This window comes from Trichechus manatus, unplaced genomic scaffold, assembly GCF_000243295.1.
Source record: "Trichechus manatus latirostris isolate Lorelei unplaced genomic scaffold, TriManLat1.0 scaffold00216, whole genome shotgun sequence".
NCBI lineage: Eukaryota > Metazoa > Chordata > Mammalia > Sirenia > Trichechidae > Trichechus > Trichechus manatus.
In genome coordinates this window covers 893,052-908,184 of record NW_004444152.1, presented here as the reverse complement: position 1 = coordinate 908,184, position 15,133 = coordinate 893,052, and the positions used below count along the sequence as shown (strand labels likewise).

The 15,133-nt window shown below is 57.1% G+C and overlaps 2 protein-coding genes across 2 annotated transcripts in view; one reads left to right on the top strand and one right to left on the bottom strand.

Annotated features, from left to right (window-relative positions):
- The window catches only part of ZNF574 (zinc finger protein 574), a 5,341-nt gene extending 5,158 nt beyond the window's left edge, over positions 1-183 (bottom strand). The window contains exon 1 of the mRNA XM_004388751.1: positions 29-183. The gene's annotated coding sequence lies outside the window, so the exon portion shown is untranslated. The remainder of the gene's footprint in view (positions 1-28) is intronic.
- An 8,884-nt stretch (positions 184-9,067) lies between these two features.
- Positions 9,068-15,133, top strand: part of GRIK5 (glutamate ionotropic receptor kainate type subunit 5) — a 78,250-nt gene continuing 72,184 nt past the window's right edge. The window contains exons 1-4 of the mRNA XM_012559174.1: positions 9,068-9,146; positions 9,765-9,929; positions 12,232-12,329; positions 12,418-12,583. Of these exons, the coding sequence (XP_012414628.1) occupies positions 9,068-9,146; positions 9,765-9,929; positions 12,232-12,329; positions 12,418-12,583 (508 nt within the window). The remainder of the gene's footprint in view (positions 9,147-9,764; positions 9,930-12,231; positions 12,330-12,417; positions 12,584-15,133) is intronic.

Below are 15,133 nucleotides of genomic sequence, written 5' to 3'. Positions count from 1 at the left end.
TGGCACCAGTGCGCTCGCTCGCACTCACCCGCCTCCGCCGTCTCGCGCGCCCCGGGCCCTGGCCCGGGCCGCCGGTCCCCTCGCGCGGCCACCCTCACGCTGCGCCCTCTCTAGCTCGCGCCGTCACCTCTCGCCTGCTCGGCAGCCTCACTCTCGCCCCCAGCCGCCCTCAGCAACGCCCCTCCCACCTTCCTCTTCGGCCCCTTCGCGGACGGCCGAACGCACCCAATCACCGCCCGTCTGCCTCCTGCCGTTCGGCCAATCAACGCTCATGCCTCTGAGGCTTGGGCCAATACTGCGGAGCGTTGGGAGCCCCCGCAGCGCCCGACCAGTCCTCTAGCGACGTTCCTTCACCGGCCTGCCCCGCGGGGTGATAGTGCCCGCCCGTTTAGGCCCTCTGGAGGGTGCTCCTTTTCCACCTCCTCGTTGACTGACGGCTTGGGAGGGGAGAACAGAGCGGAGGGCAGCGCGATGACGTCAGACGGCGAAACTAGGCTGCGGGCGCCATCTTGGGGACGCCGGGGCGGGACTCGGGCGTCTAGGGCGCGTTGGGGGAAGTCGGGGAATTGAGGCACGCGACACCTGGGGGGCGGGGACTTGAGCCGCAGGAAACCCTGTGGGGAGAAAGTGAAGCACCAGTCAGCGCCTAGGGGAGAGGGAAAACTGGTGCATGAAACAGAGAGTGAGGAAAGGGGGAAATTAAGGATCCATACTCACTTCATGGGAGAGGGAATGAAGATAGCAAGAAGGAAGGGGGTTAAAAACAGAGGGGAATTCTAGGGGGGAAGGGAATCAGGAAAAGCAAATAGAGGGAATCTGAGGGAACAAGGAAAACCTGAAGGATAAAGGAAGAAATGGAAAGTGGAGAAAGAGGAAGAGCAGGGACAGGCAATTTCATTTGAAGAAACGTAGTGTGGGTGGGTGTGTGTGTGAAGGGGTGTAGAGGACCTGAAAGACACTCGGGTGTAAGAGCCTAAAGGAAGTGACCCTGTAGCTGATTCAACTCTGATTCCTTCATAGTGGTGCTGACCCTGGCTGACCCCATACAGCTCGAGGGTGGGGTTCCCATGTGTCCGAGGGGCTTTGGCCATCCCTTCTCAACCCTCCCCTTCTGGCCCTCAGGGCCTTGGGATGGAGTTGCCCCGCCACTGTTAGAAATATTTCCAGAGCTACTCCTAGAACCCTAGGACAGGGGAGCTACAAGAGGCCTGGAGAGATTAACTTGGTCTAACCCTCCTATTTCTCAGATGAGGAAATTTAGGCTTAGAGGAGTTGAGTCATTTACCCAAGGCCAAAAAGCTGCAATGAGGGGACCAAACACGGTAAGACATATCACCCTTATCAAGGGTATCCCGCACTAGATTACACGGGACAAGATGTGGCAGTCTGCTTCCGTTAAGATTTACAGCCTTGAAAACCCTATAGGGCAGTTCTTCTCTGTCCTGTAGGGTTGCTATGAGTTGAAATAGACTCAGCAGCAGCGAGTTAGTGATGAGCATTAGGCTAAACTCCCTAACACCAGATCCATGGGGATAAACCAGGCTGCATGGATTGGAAGGCCCTGCCACTTCCTAGCTGTGACTTTGGGCAAGTCAACCTCCCTGTGCCTCAGCATCGTCATCTGTGAAATGGGCATAACAGCAGCCCCTGTCTCAGAGTTGTGAAGTGCAGAGTAAAAGCTATGTAACCAAAAAATCAAACCCACTGCCGTGGAGTTGATTCCGATTCACAGCAACCCCGTAGGACAGAGAACTGTCCCATAGGGTTTCCAAGGCTGTAACTCTTTACCGAACCAGACTGCCACATCTTTCTCCCAGGGGGGCAGCTGGTGGGTTCAAACCGCTGACCTTTCGGTTAGCAGCCGAGTGCTTTAACCACTGCAGCACCAGGGCTCCCAAAAGCTGTATAAGAGTTCTTTTTTCAGGTATGATTTTTTTTTTTTAAATTGTGATTTAGATGATGTAAGAGTTATTTTAATACCTCAAGGAGCCTTATAATGATAACCAACATCTGAGTATGTTATGATGTGCTAGGCTTTTTGTGCAGCGCTTTACACGTATTACTCAGTTTAATCCTCTCAACAATCCTATGAGCAAGGAACTGATAGCCTGACTTTATAGACAAAGAAACTGAGGCCCAGAGAAGTTAAGTAACTTGTCCACGTTCCCATAACTAGGAATTCCTGAGTCAGAGCCAAGATTCCAACCCAGGACAGACTCCAAGGTTTACACTCTTGGCCCTCAGGCTCTACTGTCTGGCAGGTGGGATGTTTCCATGGTTGCATGTTGAATGAATGAATGCTAGAAATAGAGGAAAGAAGCTGGTGGCATCAGAGAGCTTAAAGCTAGGGCCGGCCTGCTCTAAGGCAATCTAGGTTTGCCCTCAGGGTGAAATCACCTGGGTGGGAGTGAGAGTGGAATCTGGTGGTGTAGTGGTTAAGAACTATGGCTGCTAACCGAAAGGTTGGCAGTTTGAATCCACCAGGCGCTCCTCGGAAACCCTATGGGGCAGTTCTGCTCTGCCCTATAGGGTCACTATGAGTCAGAAGCCACTCAATGGCAATGGGTATGGGAGTCAGAGAATCTAGCTAGAAATGACGCTCTACTTTTGACACCGTTCGTGCCCTTGGGCAGAATCTCGCTCCTTCTGAGGCTTCCTTTTCCCCTTCTGTAAAATGAGAGGTTCCAGCCTGGTTTCTCAGACCTCTTTTGCTGAGACCATCTGCTTGGACTTGTCTATCTGTCTGGGTTGGCTAGGCCCCTTCTCTTCAGATGATGTATACAGAAGTGAGAAGACGCCTCTATCAGTCTTTCTGGAGGTGGTGGCACAGGACTAGTGCTTTTGAGACAGGTTGAATTTAGAGAGGATAGATGTGTTCTGTCTATGCTGGGGTCCCTGCATCTGCAAAGGCCTAGAGGCAGGCGTGAGTCTGGGCTTTCAGGCCTGGCTGGAGCTGGTGGGGGCAGGGGGGTGGTGTGGTGCTAGGTGTTGCCCAAATAGGAGGAGGGGTGTGCAAAGTTGGTGGTCCTCCAGGATCAGTGTATGTTTCGGGTGTCGGGGATGCCCCACCTGCCAGCTGCAGAGGGCTTCCCATGCCACACTGGTGTGTGGCCTGAGAGTTGCCACGTGCTGGATGTGTGCGCGCGAGGCATTTGGTCACGTGTGCTGGAGGCCACACGTGAGTGTGTCTGTGTCTCCTCCCCATCACGAGCATGGGGGTGGTGGTGAGTCACGGGCTCAGCCTTCAGCGCCAACTGTCATGTTCCTTCCCCCCAAATTTCACCCCCCACCCAGCCGTGCGCCACCCACCCCCACTCCAAGATCTGTGTCGCTTCTCTCCTCCATCCCCCTGCCCTGCTCAGCTTCCCTCTGAGGCTCTGCAGGAGTGTTCCCTGGGAGAGAGTCTCCCACTTCTCCAAGCTCTGCCCTCCAGCTCCTCTGCACTTGTGGTCTGCTCCCCCTTTGCCCACTGCCTCTCTGCTTTGGCAACTAGAGAATGAGGGCCTCTTTTCCCCACCCACACATCTTTAGGGTCCCAGGGAGTCTCTATGGAGAATTCCTCTACTCACCACCCATACCCTCACCTCCCTGGGCCTCAAGTTCTGGAGGCTTCTCTCTTGTCTCCATGGTCTAGCCGCTGCTGCTTCAATGGGAGGAGGTGTGGGCAAAGTTGGTGGTCTTCTTGTCAAGTCCATGAGCCACATCCTTGTCTCCACGGGTCCCCTGGTTCTGTGGGTACCCGTTTCGATGGCCACCCCATTCCTGTGACCCTCTCCCTGCCTCGGTGGTATGCTTCCTCGTTCTCATTTCTGTGGAACTTTCCCCATTTCTGTAGCCCTCTTCTCAGGCTCGGGGCCTTCTCCCGGCACCATGAACTACGTCCCCATGCCCAAGGACGTGAGGAGGCGTGCTTTTGGTCTCCCCTGGCCTCTCCATGACTTCCTCCATCTCCAGGGGAACTCTCCCTTATCTCGAGGATCCTTTCGGTTATCTTCTGGGGCTGCTCCCTTGACTGGACAGGCCTTCTCTCTAATCTCTGGGCCTTTTCCTGTCCTTGTCCTTGTGGGGTTTGTGGGCCTTGGCCCACCCCTCTGGGTCCTGTTGGCTGTCTGTTTCTTTGCATTTTTCATCTTCTCCCCCCATCTCCGTGGCCTTCTCCTTAGGTCTCCTCGCCTCTCAGCTCCGTGGGTTCCTGTGCCTGGGGCTGCCTGGGCAGGGCGGTGGCATGGTGTGGTGGAGGGGGTGGCCCGGGGGCGAGTCCTCCATCCAATGCAGCTCCTTCCTCTCATCAGCATTCTCCTCGCAGCCCCCCAGCCCCGACCAATACGGCTTCCCCTCCCCCGACTCCCCTCCCTCGTTGCTCTCAGCCTGCCTCCCTCCCTCCCTTCCTCCTGCCCGCCCTTCTCCCTGTCTTCCTCCCTCCCTCATCTCTCCCCCCGGCCCCCCCCACCTCGCGCGCTCCAGGACCCAGCGCGGGCGAGCAAGCGGGCGGGCGGGCAGGCTGGCAGGCTGGCAGGCAGGCAGGCAGGCAGGCAGGGGGGCGGCGGCCTCGGAGGGGAGAAGGAGCGGCGCGGCAGCCAGCAGCGGGGAGGCAGGCCCAGCTGGGGACCCGGAGCCGGTGGCTGCTCCTCGCAGGGGACCAGGAGTCCGTGGCCAGGCCCTCCCACAGAGGCCCTGTGCCCGGCACCCCGGGACACCCCACCCTCCTCCACCTTCCTCTTCCACCTGCTCCTCTCCATCCTCTCCTCCCTCCTGCTTTTCCTCCTCCCCCACTTCCCCCTCTTCATCTCTCCACCCCGCCCGCCCCCTCGGCCTCTCTGGGTCTCCCAGGATCCCATCCTCCCAGCCCCTCCACTCCTCAGCCTCTCCCCGCCCCCGGCATGCTTTTCCCGTGGGGGCTGAAGGTTTGAAGGCTCCGGGCCTTTGCCTCATCCAGGGCAGGGCCAAGGCTCCAGGGGGGAGGGGGGGAAGGGGGTAACCCCCTCCCCCCAAGCAGGCCCTCCCCTCCCCCATCTCTCCTGATGGCCAGCTGCCTTTTCTCCACCCAGTCATCGCCCCCTGTGGCCCCCCCAGGCCGGCCAGGCTAGGGGAGGGGGCAGGGGCCCTGTCCCGGGCCGGCTTCCCCCTCCCCCGGCTCTGCTTGCGCCCCCTCCCTTCCGTTTTCACCTTCCTCTCCTCCCTTCCTCTCTCCTTCCCCTCCATTTGCTCCTTCCCCCTTCCTCTCCCCTTCTCTCCTCCATTTTCTCCTTTCCCCTTCCTCCCCTCCCTGGCCCGCCCTCTCCTCTTCCACCTGTCCTTCCTCCCCCATCCCGGGAGCCACCGTTTTGGATTAGTTGGGGGCCACCGCCGGCGGCGGGGGAGGGGGCCCCTTGGACTGCCCTCTCCCCCCGCCCCAGCCACACCACCACCCAGCGCCTGAGCATCTCCCATTGTCGTTTGCGGGCCTCGAGGGAGCCCAGCCCTCCGTCCCACCAGGATCCGTGAGTGTCTGCAGGGTGGGGATTGGGCTGGGGCCTGGCCTGGGTCCTGGAAGGCTGGACTCACCACTGTCGCCTGGCCGGGTCCCCATGTTCCGGACCAGAAATGCTCTCCCCAACCAGGGGGCTGCCCTGCGCCCTCTGCCTCCCCAACCTCCGTCCCCCTCAGCCTTTCCTCACCCCTTTCTTCTGGGTGCACAGCTCGTCCCCCGTCCCCAGTCCTCCAGCTTCCTGGGATCCTGAGGGGCTGCCCGGCTCTTACTTGTGGTCCATCACTCCTTGGGCTCCTGGCATGTCTCCGCCTGCTTTCTCCAAGCCTCCGTCTGTCTGCTGTGACGGTCTCTCGCTCACTGTCTCTCAGTCTCTCTTTTTCCCTCTGAGCCTCATTTCCTTCCTGCCATGGGTCCGTCGCTGTCCTGTCCTGTCTCTGTGTCCTGGATCTGTCTTTCTGCTTCTGAATCTCCATTTCATGTGTCTCTTGGGCCTCTCTCTGACTCTGCCCAACTTCTCTCTGCTCTTAGCCTACCCTTTCTTGGTGTGTCTCTGTTGATACTGCTCTCATGCTCTCGAAACTCTGCCTCTGTTTCTCTCTCTCAGAGGCTTCTGAGCCCTGTCTAGTTCTCTCTCCACATCCTCTTCCCTGTTCTGCTTGTACCTCTCTTCACCTGTCCTCGTCCCTCTCTAACTCTGGGCTTGTAGAGCAGCTTCCTTCTCTCACTTTTCAAGGCCCCCCTCGAGCCCCTCCCTGCTTGATCCACTCTGGGTCCCCTGCCTCCTCCATCCCTCGCTCCTCAGCCCTGCCTGCACCCTCAATCACTTTGTCTTTGGTGTTCTCTCTCTTCCCACCCTCCTGATCCTCTCTGCCCTTCTGCATTACCCCACTGGCCTTTCTGTCCCCATTCCTCCCTGTGCCTCTGGGGCTGGCGGGCTCCTGGCCCTTTTTCTACCCACACTGTAGCTCAGCGTGTCTCAGGTGGGTGCACTTCCACGGCGGCTGCCTCCCTCCAGGTCACTCAGTCTTCCTCCAGGCCTCAGTTTCCCTCCCTGACTCTCTCTCCATCGCTGTCTCCCCTGGTGCTTCTGGGAACCTTGTGCTTCCTCCGTGGACTCTTTCCCCTTCCTCTCTGTAGGTCTCGCTGTGCAGCTCTGACATACTTTTTTCTCTCCGTCTCTCTCTTTCAGACCAGCCGCCTCACTCTCTCTCTTTTTCCAGAGTTTGGCTGTTTTTCCCCTCCTCTCGCTGCTTGTCGCTGTTATCTTTTTCTCCCTCTCCCTCACCTCCCTTGCCTTTTGCTCACTCCGTTTGCCTTCCCAGCTTTGTCACTTCAGCTGCTCACTCGCCCACTTGTGTCTCTCCTCTGGCTGGGCCGCTGGCTCCACCCCTTCCACTCAGCCTTTAGCGCTTTCCCACCTTGACCTCTATCAGCCTGAGTCGGCCTCAGGTCAGCCTCATTGCCTTCCCCGTCTTCTCTCTGGCCCCTTTGGCGTCTCATTTCTAGACTCTGTCTGTCTATCCTTTCCTCTCTTTTAGTCCTAGTGACTTCCTTTTGGTCTGTCTGTACCTTCGTGTGCCTCTGTGTCCATCCGCCCACCCACACCTGTGTCCCTGCACATTGTCTCTGCCTTTCTGCCCCCCCCCCCCGTCTGCCACCTGTGGGTTCTCCCTTCATCCCCCCGCCCCCCCGACGTCTGCCACCTGTGGGTTCTCCCTTCATCCCCCTGCCCGCCCCCGTCTGCCACCTGTGGGTTCTCCCTTCATCCCCCTGCCTCTCCCTCCGTCTTTGTGCCCTCTAGTCTCTGCCCCCGGATTTGCCCAGCACTTCTGGCCCACCTGCCCCCAGCAGCCCCTGGTGTCCCAGGATGACTGGCCTCTCTCCTGGCCCCGCCCTCCACACCCTCAGGGGGCTGTGGGTTCTCCTCTTCACACCTCCGGTCTCTGTGCCTCCCTTGACAAGCCCTCACCTTAGAAGGAAGTTACAGGTCGCAGCACCCAGCCAGCCCACCATGCCCTCCCACTCCCTAGCCCCTTTCCCAGAGAGAGAGGCTGCTCAAGGTCATGCAGTGAGCCCGGGGCAGAGCAGGGACGGATGGGGGCCTCTGCTGCCCTGGCCTGGGCTGGCCTGGCCCCAGGAGCCAGGCTGAAGTGTTGAGCTGTGGCCCTGCCCTTCCCTAGCAGTTCTCATTCTGCCACCTCACCATCTCAAGTCCTCCTTCCACGGGCTGGGGGGCTGGGGTACAGGGTCAACTCACAGCACGCTGGGTTCCATAGTAACCCTCTCCCATGGAAATCCAGTGTCCCTTCCCCTGGGGCACTGCCCTCAGCCAGGGGAGCCTTACATCTGGCCACACTCATCCATGCCCAGTAGGGTGAGAACCTAGAGGCTGCCCTGCAGCAGGCCAGGGGCACCCAGAGGAATTCCTGACTCCCCAGGGGTGAGACAGTTGTGAAGAGCAAAGATGCATCTTCTCCCCCTTGTCCTCAGCTCCCCAGATCAGGGCAGCAGTGTGGCACCCACTCTGTGAGGCGGCCTACTCCCTGCTTTCCCCACTGTCTCCCCTCCCGGCTCTTTCGGGTCGCACTCCAAGTCTGTGTCCTCTCTCCATCCTCTGTCTTCCTCATCCTGTCTCTCTTGCATCTTGGTGTCCCACTCTGTGGCTGCTTCTCTCTACCTGTCCCTGCTTCTGTCCTTTCTCTATCTGCACGTCTCCCTCTCTCTTTCTCTCTCCTAGTCCTGTAACTCTCCTTATCTGTGTCCCCATTTCTGTCCCCACTTGCCTCTCGGATCATCTTCCATCCGCTTGGGTTTCTTAGTTTCTTTTTCTGAGTCCCTCATCCTTCCTCTCTCTAAGCCTCTTTTACTCTTTCTGTCTCTCTGCTCTTTTCCTTTTACCCGCTTTGCCGTCCCGTGTCCATCCGTCTCCGTCTGTGTCTCCATGTGTCTGTCTCTCTCTCCGTCAAGTTTCCTCACTCCCGGATACTCTCCCCTCCAGATCCCCGATGTCCAGGCCTCTGTCCCCGTGGGATTGTGGGAACCAGGGATGTGGGATTGTGGGAACCAGGGACGTCAGAAAGGTGGCAAGTGAGGCCTGAGGTGGGGTTGCCTAGCAACCACCGCATCCTCTCCGGCTGGTTTCTGTTGCCTAGTGACAGCCGCCTGCCCAGAGACGGGCAGGACTGGGTGAGGGGTGGTGGTGGTACTTTCTGGTTCCCTGTCGGGGTGGGGATGGTCCCTGGGTTTCTGCCCCTACCTGACAGCCATAAGTGCCTCCTCCCGTTTTGGTAGCTGTGAGCATCCTCTAGCAGGGCTTCTCCCTAGCAGTGCCCCGAGTGCTGTGAGCTCCCCTCTGGCAGTGCCCCTCAGAGCCTGAGCCTCCCTCCCAGCAGTAGCCTCAGTGAGCTTCCCACCAGGGCAGGGCCCTTCAGAGCCGCGAACTCCTCCCCCACAATGTCCTGGAGTCTGCCCCGACCTGAGTTGCCACCCCCTCCAGCAGTCCTCCAGGAGGGCTCAGTTTCCCCCCTGGGGTGGGGTCTCCCTGCAGGTGGCGAGTGGGGGCCGCGGCAGCTGCGTCCCCATGAGGAGGGGAGGAAGATGCCGGCTGAGCTGCTGCTACTGCTGATTGTTGCCTTCGCCAGCCCCAGCTGCCAGGTGCTCTCATCACTGCGCATGGGTGAGGCCTGAAATCACCCCGCTCTACGTCCTCAGAGACCCTCTCATCTGGCCCTGGGGCTCCTCTTTGGGGGCCCAGGCATGCCAGTCCCTTAGGACCCAGGAATCCGGGCCTCTCGTCTCAGTTTTCCTCAGGAACCAGCAGTCTAGGCTGCCAGTCTCTCCTCCCTCTGACTCAGGAGTCCACACCCCAACACCCTCCTCCCTCAGACTCAGAAGTCCAGGCCCCAGCCCCCTCCTCCCTCAGACCCAGGAGTCCAGACCTCAGCCCCCTCCTCCCTCAGACCCAGGAGTCCTAGCCCCAGCCCCCTCCTCTCTCAGACCCAGGAGTCCAGACCTCAGCCCCCTCCTCCCTCAGACCCAGGAGTCTAGGTCGCCAGCCCCCTCTTCCCTCTGACTCAGGAGTCCCTCAGCCCCCTCCTCCCTCAGACCCAGGAGTCCAGACCTCAGCACCCTCCTCCCTCAGACCCAGGAGTCCAGGCCCCCAGCACCCTCTTCCCTCAGACCCAGGAATTCAGGCCCCAGCCCCTTTCTCCCTCAGACCCAGGAGTGTAGGTCCCCAGCCCCCTTTGCCCTTGGGGAGCCAGGAGTCTGGTCCCCAGCCCCTGTGTCCCCTCAGCTGCAATCCTGGATGACCAGACAGTGTGTGGCCGCGGTGAGCGTCTGGCCCTGGCCCTGGCCCGCGAGCAGATCAACGGGATCATCGAAGTCCCAGCCAAGGCCCGAGTGGAAGTAGACATCTTTGAGCTGCAGCGGGACAGCCAGTACGAGACCACGGACACCAGTGAGCGGGGCCATAGGGGGTGTGGGGGGGTGAGGCAGGGCAGGCCACAGCTCTGCTCAGGCCTGTCCTCCTGTGGCCCTTAGTCCGCCCCTCTGCCCTGACCCCCTCAGCTTGGTCTTGTCCTCTCCTAGCTCAATCTTCCCCCTTCCCTTCTCCTTCCCCTAGGTGGTGGCTGCTGGGCTGGGTGGGTGGTGAGGCTGTGAGACCCCACGCCGCCCTGGAGGAGCTTAGAGACTCATTTGGGGACAACTGTCAGCCCCTAGAGCTGAGTAACTAGGGCGCAAGAGTGAGGCGAGGGGAGCTCAGGGTCAGGGTCAGCAAAGGCTTTCTGGAGCAGCCAGACTGAAGCTGAGCTTTGACAGGTGAGTGGAGGTAGAAAGAGGGGCATTGCTGAGTTTGCTCTGGGAAACACCTGCCAAGTAGAGGCGCGGAAATAGCTGTTGGATGCCAGCTGACTGCATCAATGTTAATAGGTATCCATTGAACAGATATCCTGGGGTCATGGACCTTCGGGAAATGCCACCTTAGAAAATGCTTTAAACAGTTTTCTTTCCTGCAGGCCTTATCAGAGGCTTTATTATATCCATATGTGATTCAAGTCGCTGAGAAGGAGAAAGGGGCAGTGTTTCCCAGACTTTTTTGACTGGTGCGTCCAGAACCCGGTTTGGGAGAAGCTGGGATGGAGAGTGAGGAGGCAGGTGGCATTCTAGGCTTGGGGCTGTAGTCTGAGAGCTCGTGGAGGAGGAGGGGATGATCAGAGCCAAGGAGCGGAGGGCGTGGGGTCGGACATCTCCTGGCCACCTGGACTGGGGGAATATTTAGGGGGATTGTGAGAGGCTTCTGGGCTGGTGTGTGACTGGGCGGTGGGAGGTGTGGCCGGGTAAATTGGCAGCCAGCTTGAGGAGGCCTGCAGTGCCAGGGTAAAGATGCCACCTTCACCCCTGGGCAGTGGGGAGCCATAAACGGGCTTAGACCAGGGACTGTGGTCAGAGCTGGGCTTCTGGAAGGTGAATCTGGAGGCTGGATATGAGGCAAGACATGGTGGGGTGTGGGGCAGGGGACTGAAAGCAAGGAGTTCAGTGAGGAGGCTGGTGCTTGCTTGAGTTGAGAAGTATAAAACAGGGCAGGGACAGAGGGGTTGAAGAGAAGGGGAGAGATGTGAGAAAATTGGAGGAGGAAGAAAGGACAGGAGTGGGTGACTTACTGGCTGTAAGGAGAGAGAGAAGGCAAGGATCATTCTCGGGTGTCTGGTCTGTGGGAATGGTGGGGCCCTCACCCATGTGGAGGACACAGAAAGAAAGCTTGGAGGAAGATGAGTTATTCAGTTATCATGTTTTTTAGTTGGATGTGTCGGAAGTCCAACTCAGGCTGGCTTAAGGAAAAAAAAGAACTTAAATCAACTCATGTTACTAAAAGGCCTAAAGATTGGTTTCGGGCATGGTTGGATCCAGGGGCTCAAATGATGTCCCAGGAATCTCTGTCTTCATCTGTGGGTCCTTCTTTTCTCTAGTTGGCTGTATTTTCATGTATGCCTTTCCCAGCTGGTGGCAGGATGGCCCCCTAGCAGCTCAGTGCTTCTGTCTCACCAGATTAGCAAACCCAATTGTAATTGTAGCAGAAGACCTGGGGAAGGCTCTCATTGGTCTGACTGGGGCCTACACCCATCTCTGAACCAATCGCTGTGATGAGAAGGGTGTGGTTCTGTGATTGGCCAGGCCTGGGGTGTATGCCAGTCAATCCTGGGAACCACCTGGGCTGAAGGGCAGGGATAGGTCTTGGGGAAGAATTAGGGCTCTGGCAGGCAAAACCAACAGCTTTCCACCTCCCAGTCTTGAGGAAGAGAAAGGAAGGAACAGGAGCAAGTAAATGTGACAGAAAAATGGTGTTCAGAGTGGTAGAGGGTCCAGGGGAACTCAGCTGTGGGGTTCATGTGGCAGGTTAGGGTTAGGTATCGGGTGCATCATGGTTTAAAAGGTGGGGAAGGATAAAGTCGGAGAAATCCAGCACTGGATCTGAGGCAGGAGGCCTCCGTGTCTTCTCTTCATCCCTTCCTTTGTTTCCCTGTTGGTCTGACTGTCCGTCTGTTGCTATGTCTCCCAGTCTCTCTCTGTCTCTTGCCCCCTCCTTTTGTCCACTGAGTTGGGTGGGGTCAGGGACTGGGTCTTTGAGTCCTGGATGGTGGTGGAGGATGAGGCAGCTCTGAACCTCTGGATCTTCTCCTGGGCCAGGTGGTCCCCTGGGGGTGGGGAAGGTGAGGAGGGGGAGGGTCGCTGACTTGGTGGTCTCTCCCCTGCCCCTGCAGTGTGTCAGATCCTGCCCAAGGGAGTCGTATCTGTCCTAGGACCCTCGTCCAGCCCTGCATCTGCATCCACCGTGAGCCATATCTGCGGGGAGAAGGAGGTGAGGCGGGGCGTGCGGGTGGGCCCCTGGGAGGTGAGGGTAGGGGAGGAGGGAGCAGGACCGAAGCAAAGGAGCCTTCTCTGTTCAGATCCCTCACATCAAGGTGGGCCCTGAGGAGACACCCCGCCTTCAGTACCTTCGCTTCGCGTCTGTCAGCCTGTACCCCAGCAACGAGGATGTCAGCCTGGCCGTCTCTCGAATCCTCAAGTCTTTCAACTACCCCTCGGCCAGCCTCATCTGCGCCAAGGCTGAGTGTGAGAGCAAAGAGCTAGGCATTTTATGTTTTGCTCCCCCAAGGCTCCCCTGCGGAGAGGCATCTGACAGCCGTCCAGGCCCCTGGTTATAACCCCTGGGGGCCCAGGCACCAGGCTCTCCTAGTCCCCACCAGCCCTCCCATTTCGGGTTCCACAGACTGACCCCCACTTCAAAAGAGACCCAGTCAACAGATAATTACCAAGCACCTACTGTGTGCAGGGCCCTCTGCTCGGCCCTGGAGGTCTCGTGGTGAGCCGCACTGGGCGGGGCCCCCGACGTTACAGAACTCCAAGTTAGCGGAAGACCTAGGAAGCTGAGCAGCTGTAATGCGGAGAGAAGCGTGCTCTGTCAGACCTACACGGGAGGGAAGTGCAGAGCTTGCATCCCAGAGAAAGGCACATCTAAGCTGGACCTGAGGTACAGGCTGAGCGGGGCAGGGGCCCAGGCGAGTGTGGTCCCTTTGAGAGGCTAAAAGCTGCTCTCAGTGGCCGGCGTGTCGGGAGCATGGAGCTAGGCCTTGTCTTGTTTCCTGCAGATAGTGCGGAGTTGTGGGAGCCTTCTCCACAGGGTGGGGCCAGGGGTGCAGCCAGATTTGCATTGTGGGACATCTCGTTAGCTGCCAGGTAGAGAAGGGACTGGCGAGGGGCATGAGATGTGACAGGAAGAAGGACACGTGGCCAGGTGGGGCGAGGGAATGCGGGTTTGAGTCAGGATGGAGAGGCCAGGATGGCTTTGAGGCGGAGAGCCGATGCTGAGGGATGGGTTGGAGGGAAAGGGGAGAGTGGAGTCCTGGATGATGACCAGGCTTTGCAGGAGGAGGAGGAAAACTGTTCAGTGAGGACGCGTTGGGTGTAATGTGTCTTTGAGACATTCAGGTGGAGGTATCCAGTAGGCTGGTGGATTTGTGGGTGTGGAGCTTGAGAGAGAGAGGACCATGCTCAGTTACTTCTAGAAGGAATTCGTCTTTCAGAAGGTGTTTATTAAACACTTGCTATGTGCCAGACTTTTTTTAGTATTAGGGACATGACAATGAATGAAACAGACAAAAATCCCCGCCCTTTTCAAACTTATATCCTAATGAGAAGAGTCAAGCAGCTGTTGGGTGTTGGTGAGTCGATTCTGATTCACAGTGACCCCATGTGACAGAGTAGAACTATCCTATAGTGTTTTCTTGGCTGTAATCTTTACAGAAGCAGATTGCTAGGCCTTTCTCCTGCAGAGCCACTGGGTGGGTTCGAACGGTCAACCTTTTGGTTAGCAGCAGAGCACTTAACTGTTGCACTGCCAGGAATCCTAATAAGAGTTAGGCAATTGGCATCATAAATAAGTAAATTATATATTTAGAGATAATAAGTTCTATGGAAAAAAAAATAGAACAGGGTAATGAGGATTGGGAGTGCTGGAAAACCCAAAAAAAACCCATTGCCGTCAAGTCAATTCCGACTCATAGCGACCATCTAGGACAGAGTAGAACTGCCCCATAGGGGTTTCCAAGGAGCAGCTGGTGGATTCGAACTGCTCACGTTTTGGTTAGCAGCTGAGCTCTTAACCACTGTGCCACCAGGGCTCCAAGGAGTGCTGGAGTAGGGTGCAACTTTAAATGGAATCTTTGGCTTGGACCTCACTGAGAAGGTGACATTTGGTCAGAGACTTGAAAGAAGTGAGAGAAGAGGCAATGCATATACCTGGGGGAGGAGTGTCCAGGTAGAAGGAACAGCCAGAACAAAGGCCCCAGGGCAGGAGCATGACTGGCGTGTGTGCGGAACAGTGAAGAGGCCAGTGTGGCTGGAGGGAGTGAATGAGGAGGAGTGGGAGAGATGAGATAAGCAAGATGACGAGATGGGCGGGCAGATTGTGCAGGGCCTTGTGTGCCTTGGTGAGGACTTTGGCCTTTACTCTGAGAGAAATCGGAAGCCATTCGAGGGCTTGGAGCAGAGGAGGAATGTATCTGATCTACATCGTTCTGGCTGCTGTGTCAGGAATAGACTCTCAGGGGGCAAGCATGGCTATTACAACAGGCAAGAGATGGCAGTGGCTTGGGCCAGGGTAGTGACAGTGGTGTGATGTGATGGGGTCTGATAGATGCATATATATATATATATATATATATATATATACATACGTATGTTTAAATTATTTTGTTGTTGTTGAGAATATACACAGTAAAGCATGCACCAATGCAACAGTTTCTACATGTACTATTCAGTGATACTGATTTCATTCTTTGGGTTGTACAACCATTCTCACCCTCCTTTTCCGAGTTGTTCGTCCCTTATTAACATAAACTCACTGTCCCTAAGGTTCCTATCTAATCTTTGGAGTTTCTTTTATGAGTTTGATCCCGTATAGATAGACCTTAAAATAGTGTCATGCTCAAGGCAGACACTCCACTAGTTAAGCTAAACTGTTGTTTGGTTTTAAGAAGACTGCCAGTGATATTTTTGGTTTAAGGTTTAAAAATTATCTCAGGGCGATAGTTTTGGGGGCTCATCCAGCCTCCATGGCTCCAGAAAGTCTGGAATCCATGAGAATTTGAAATTCTGTTCTGA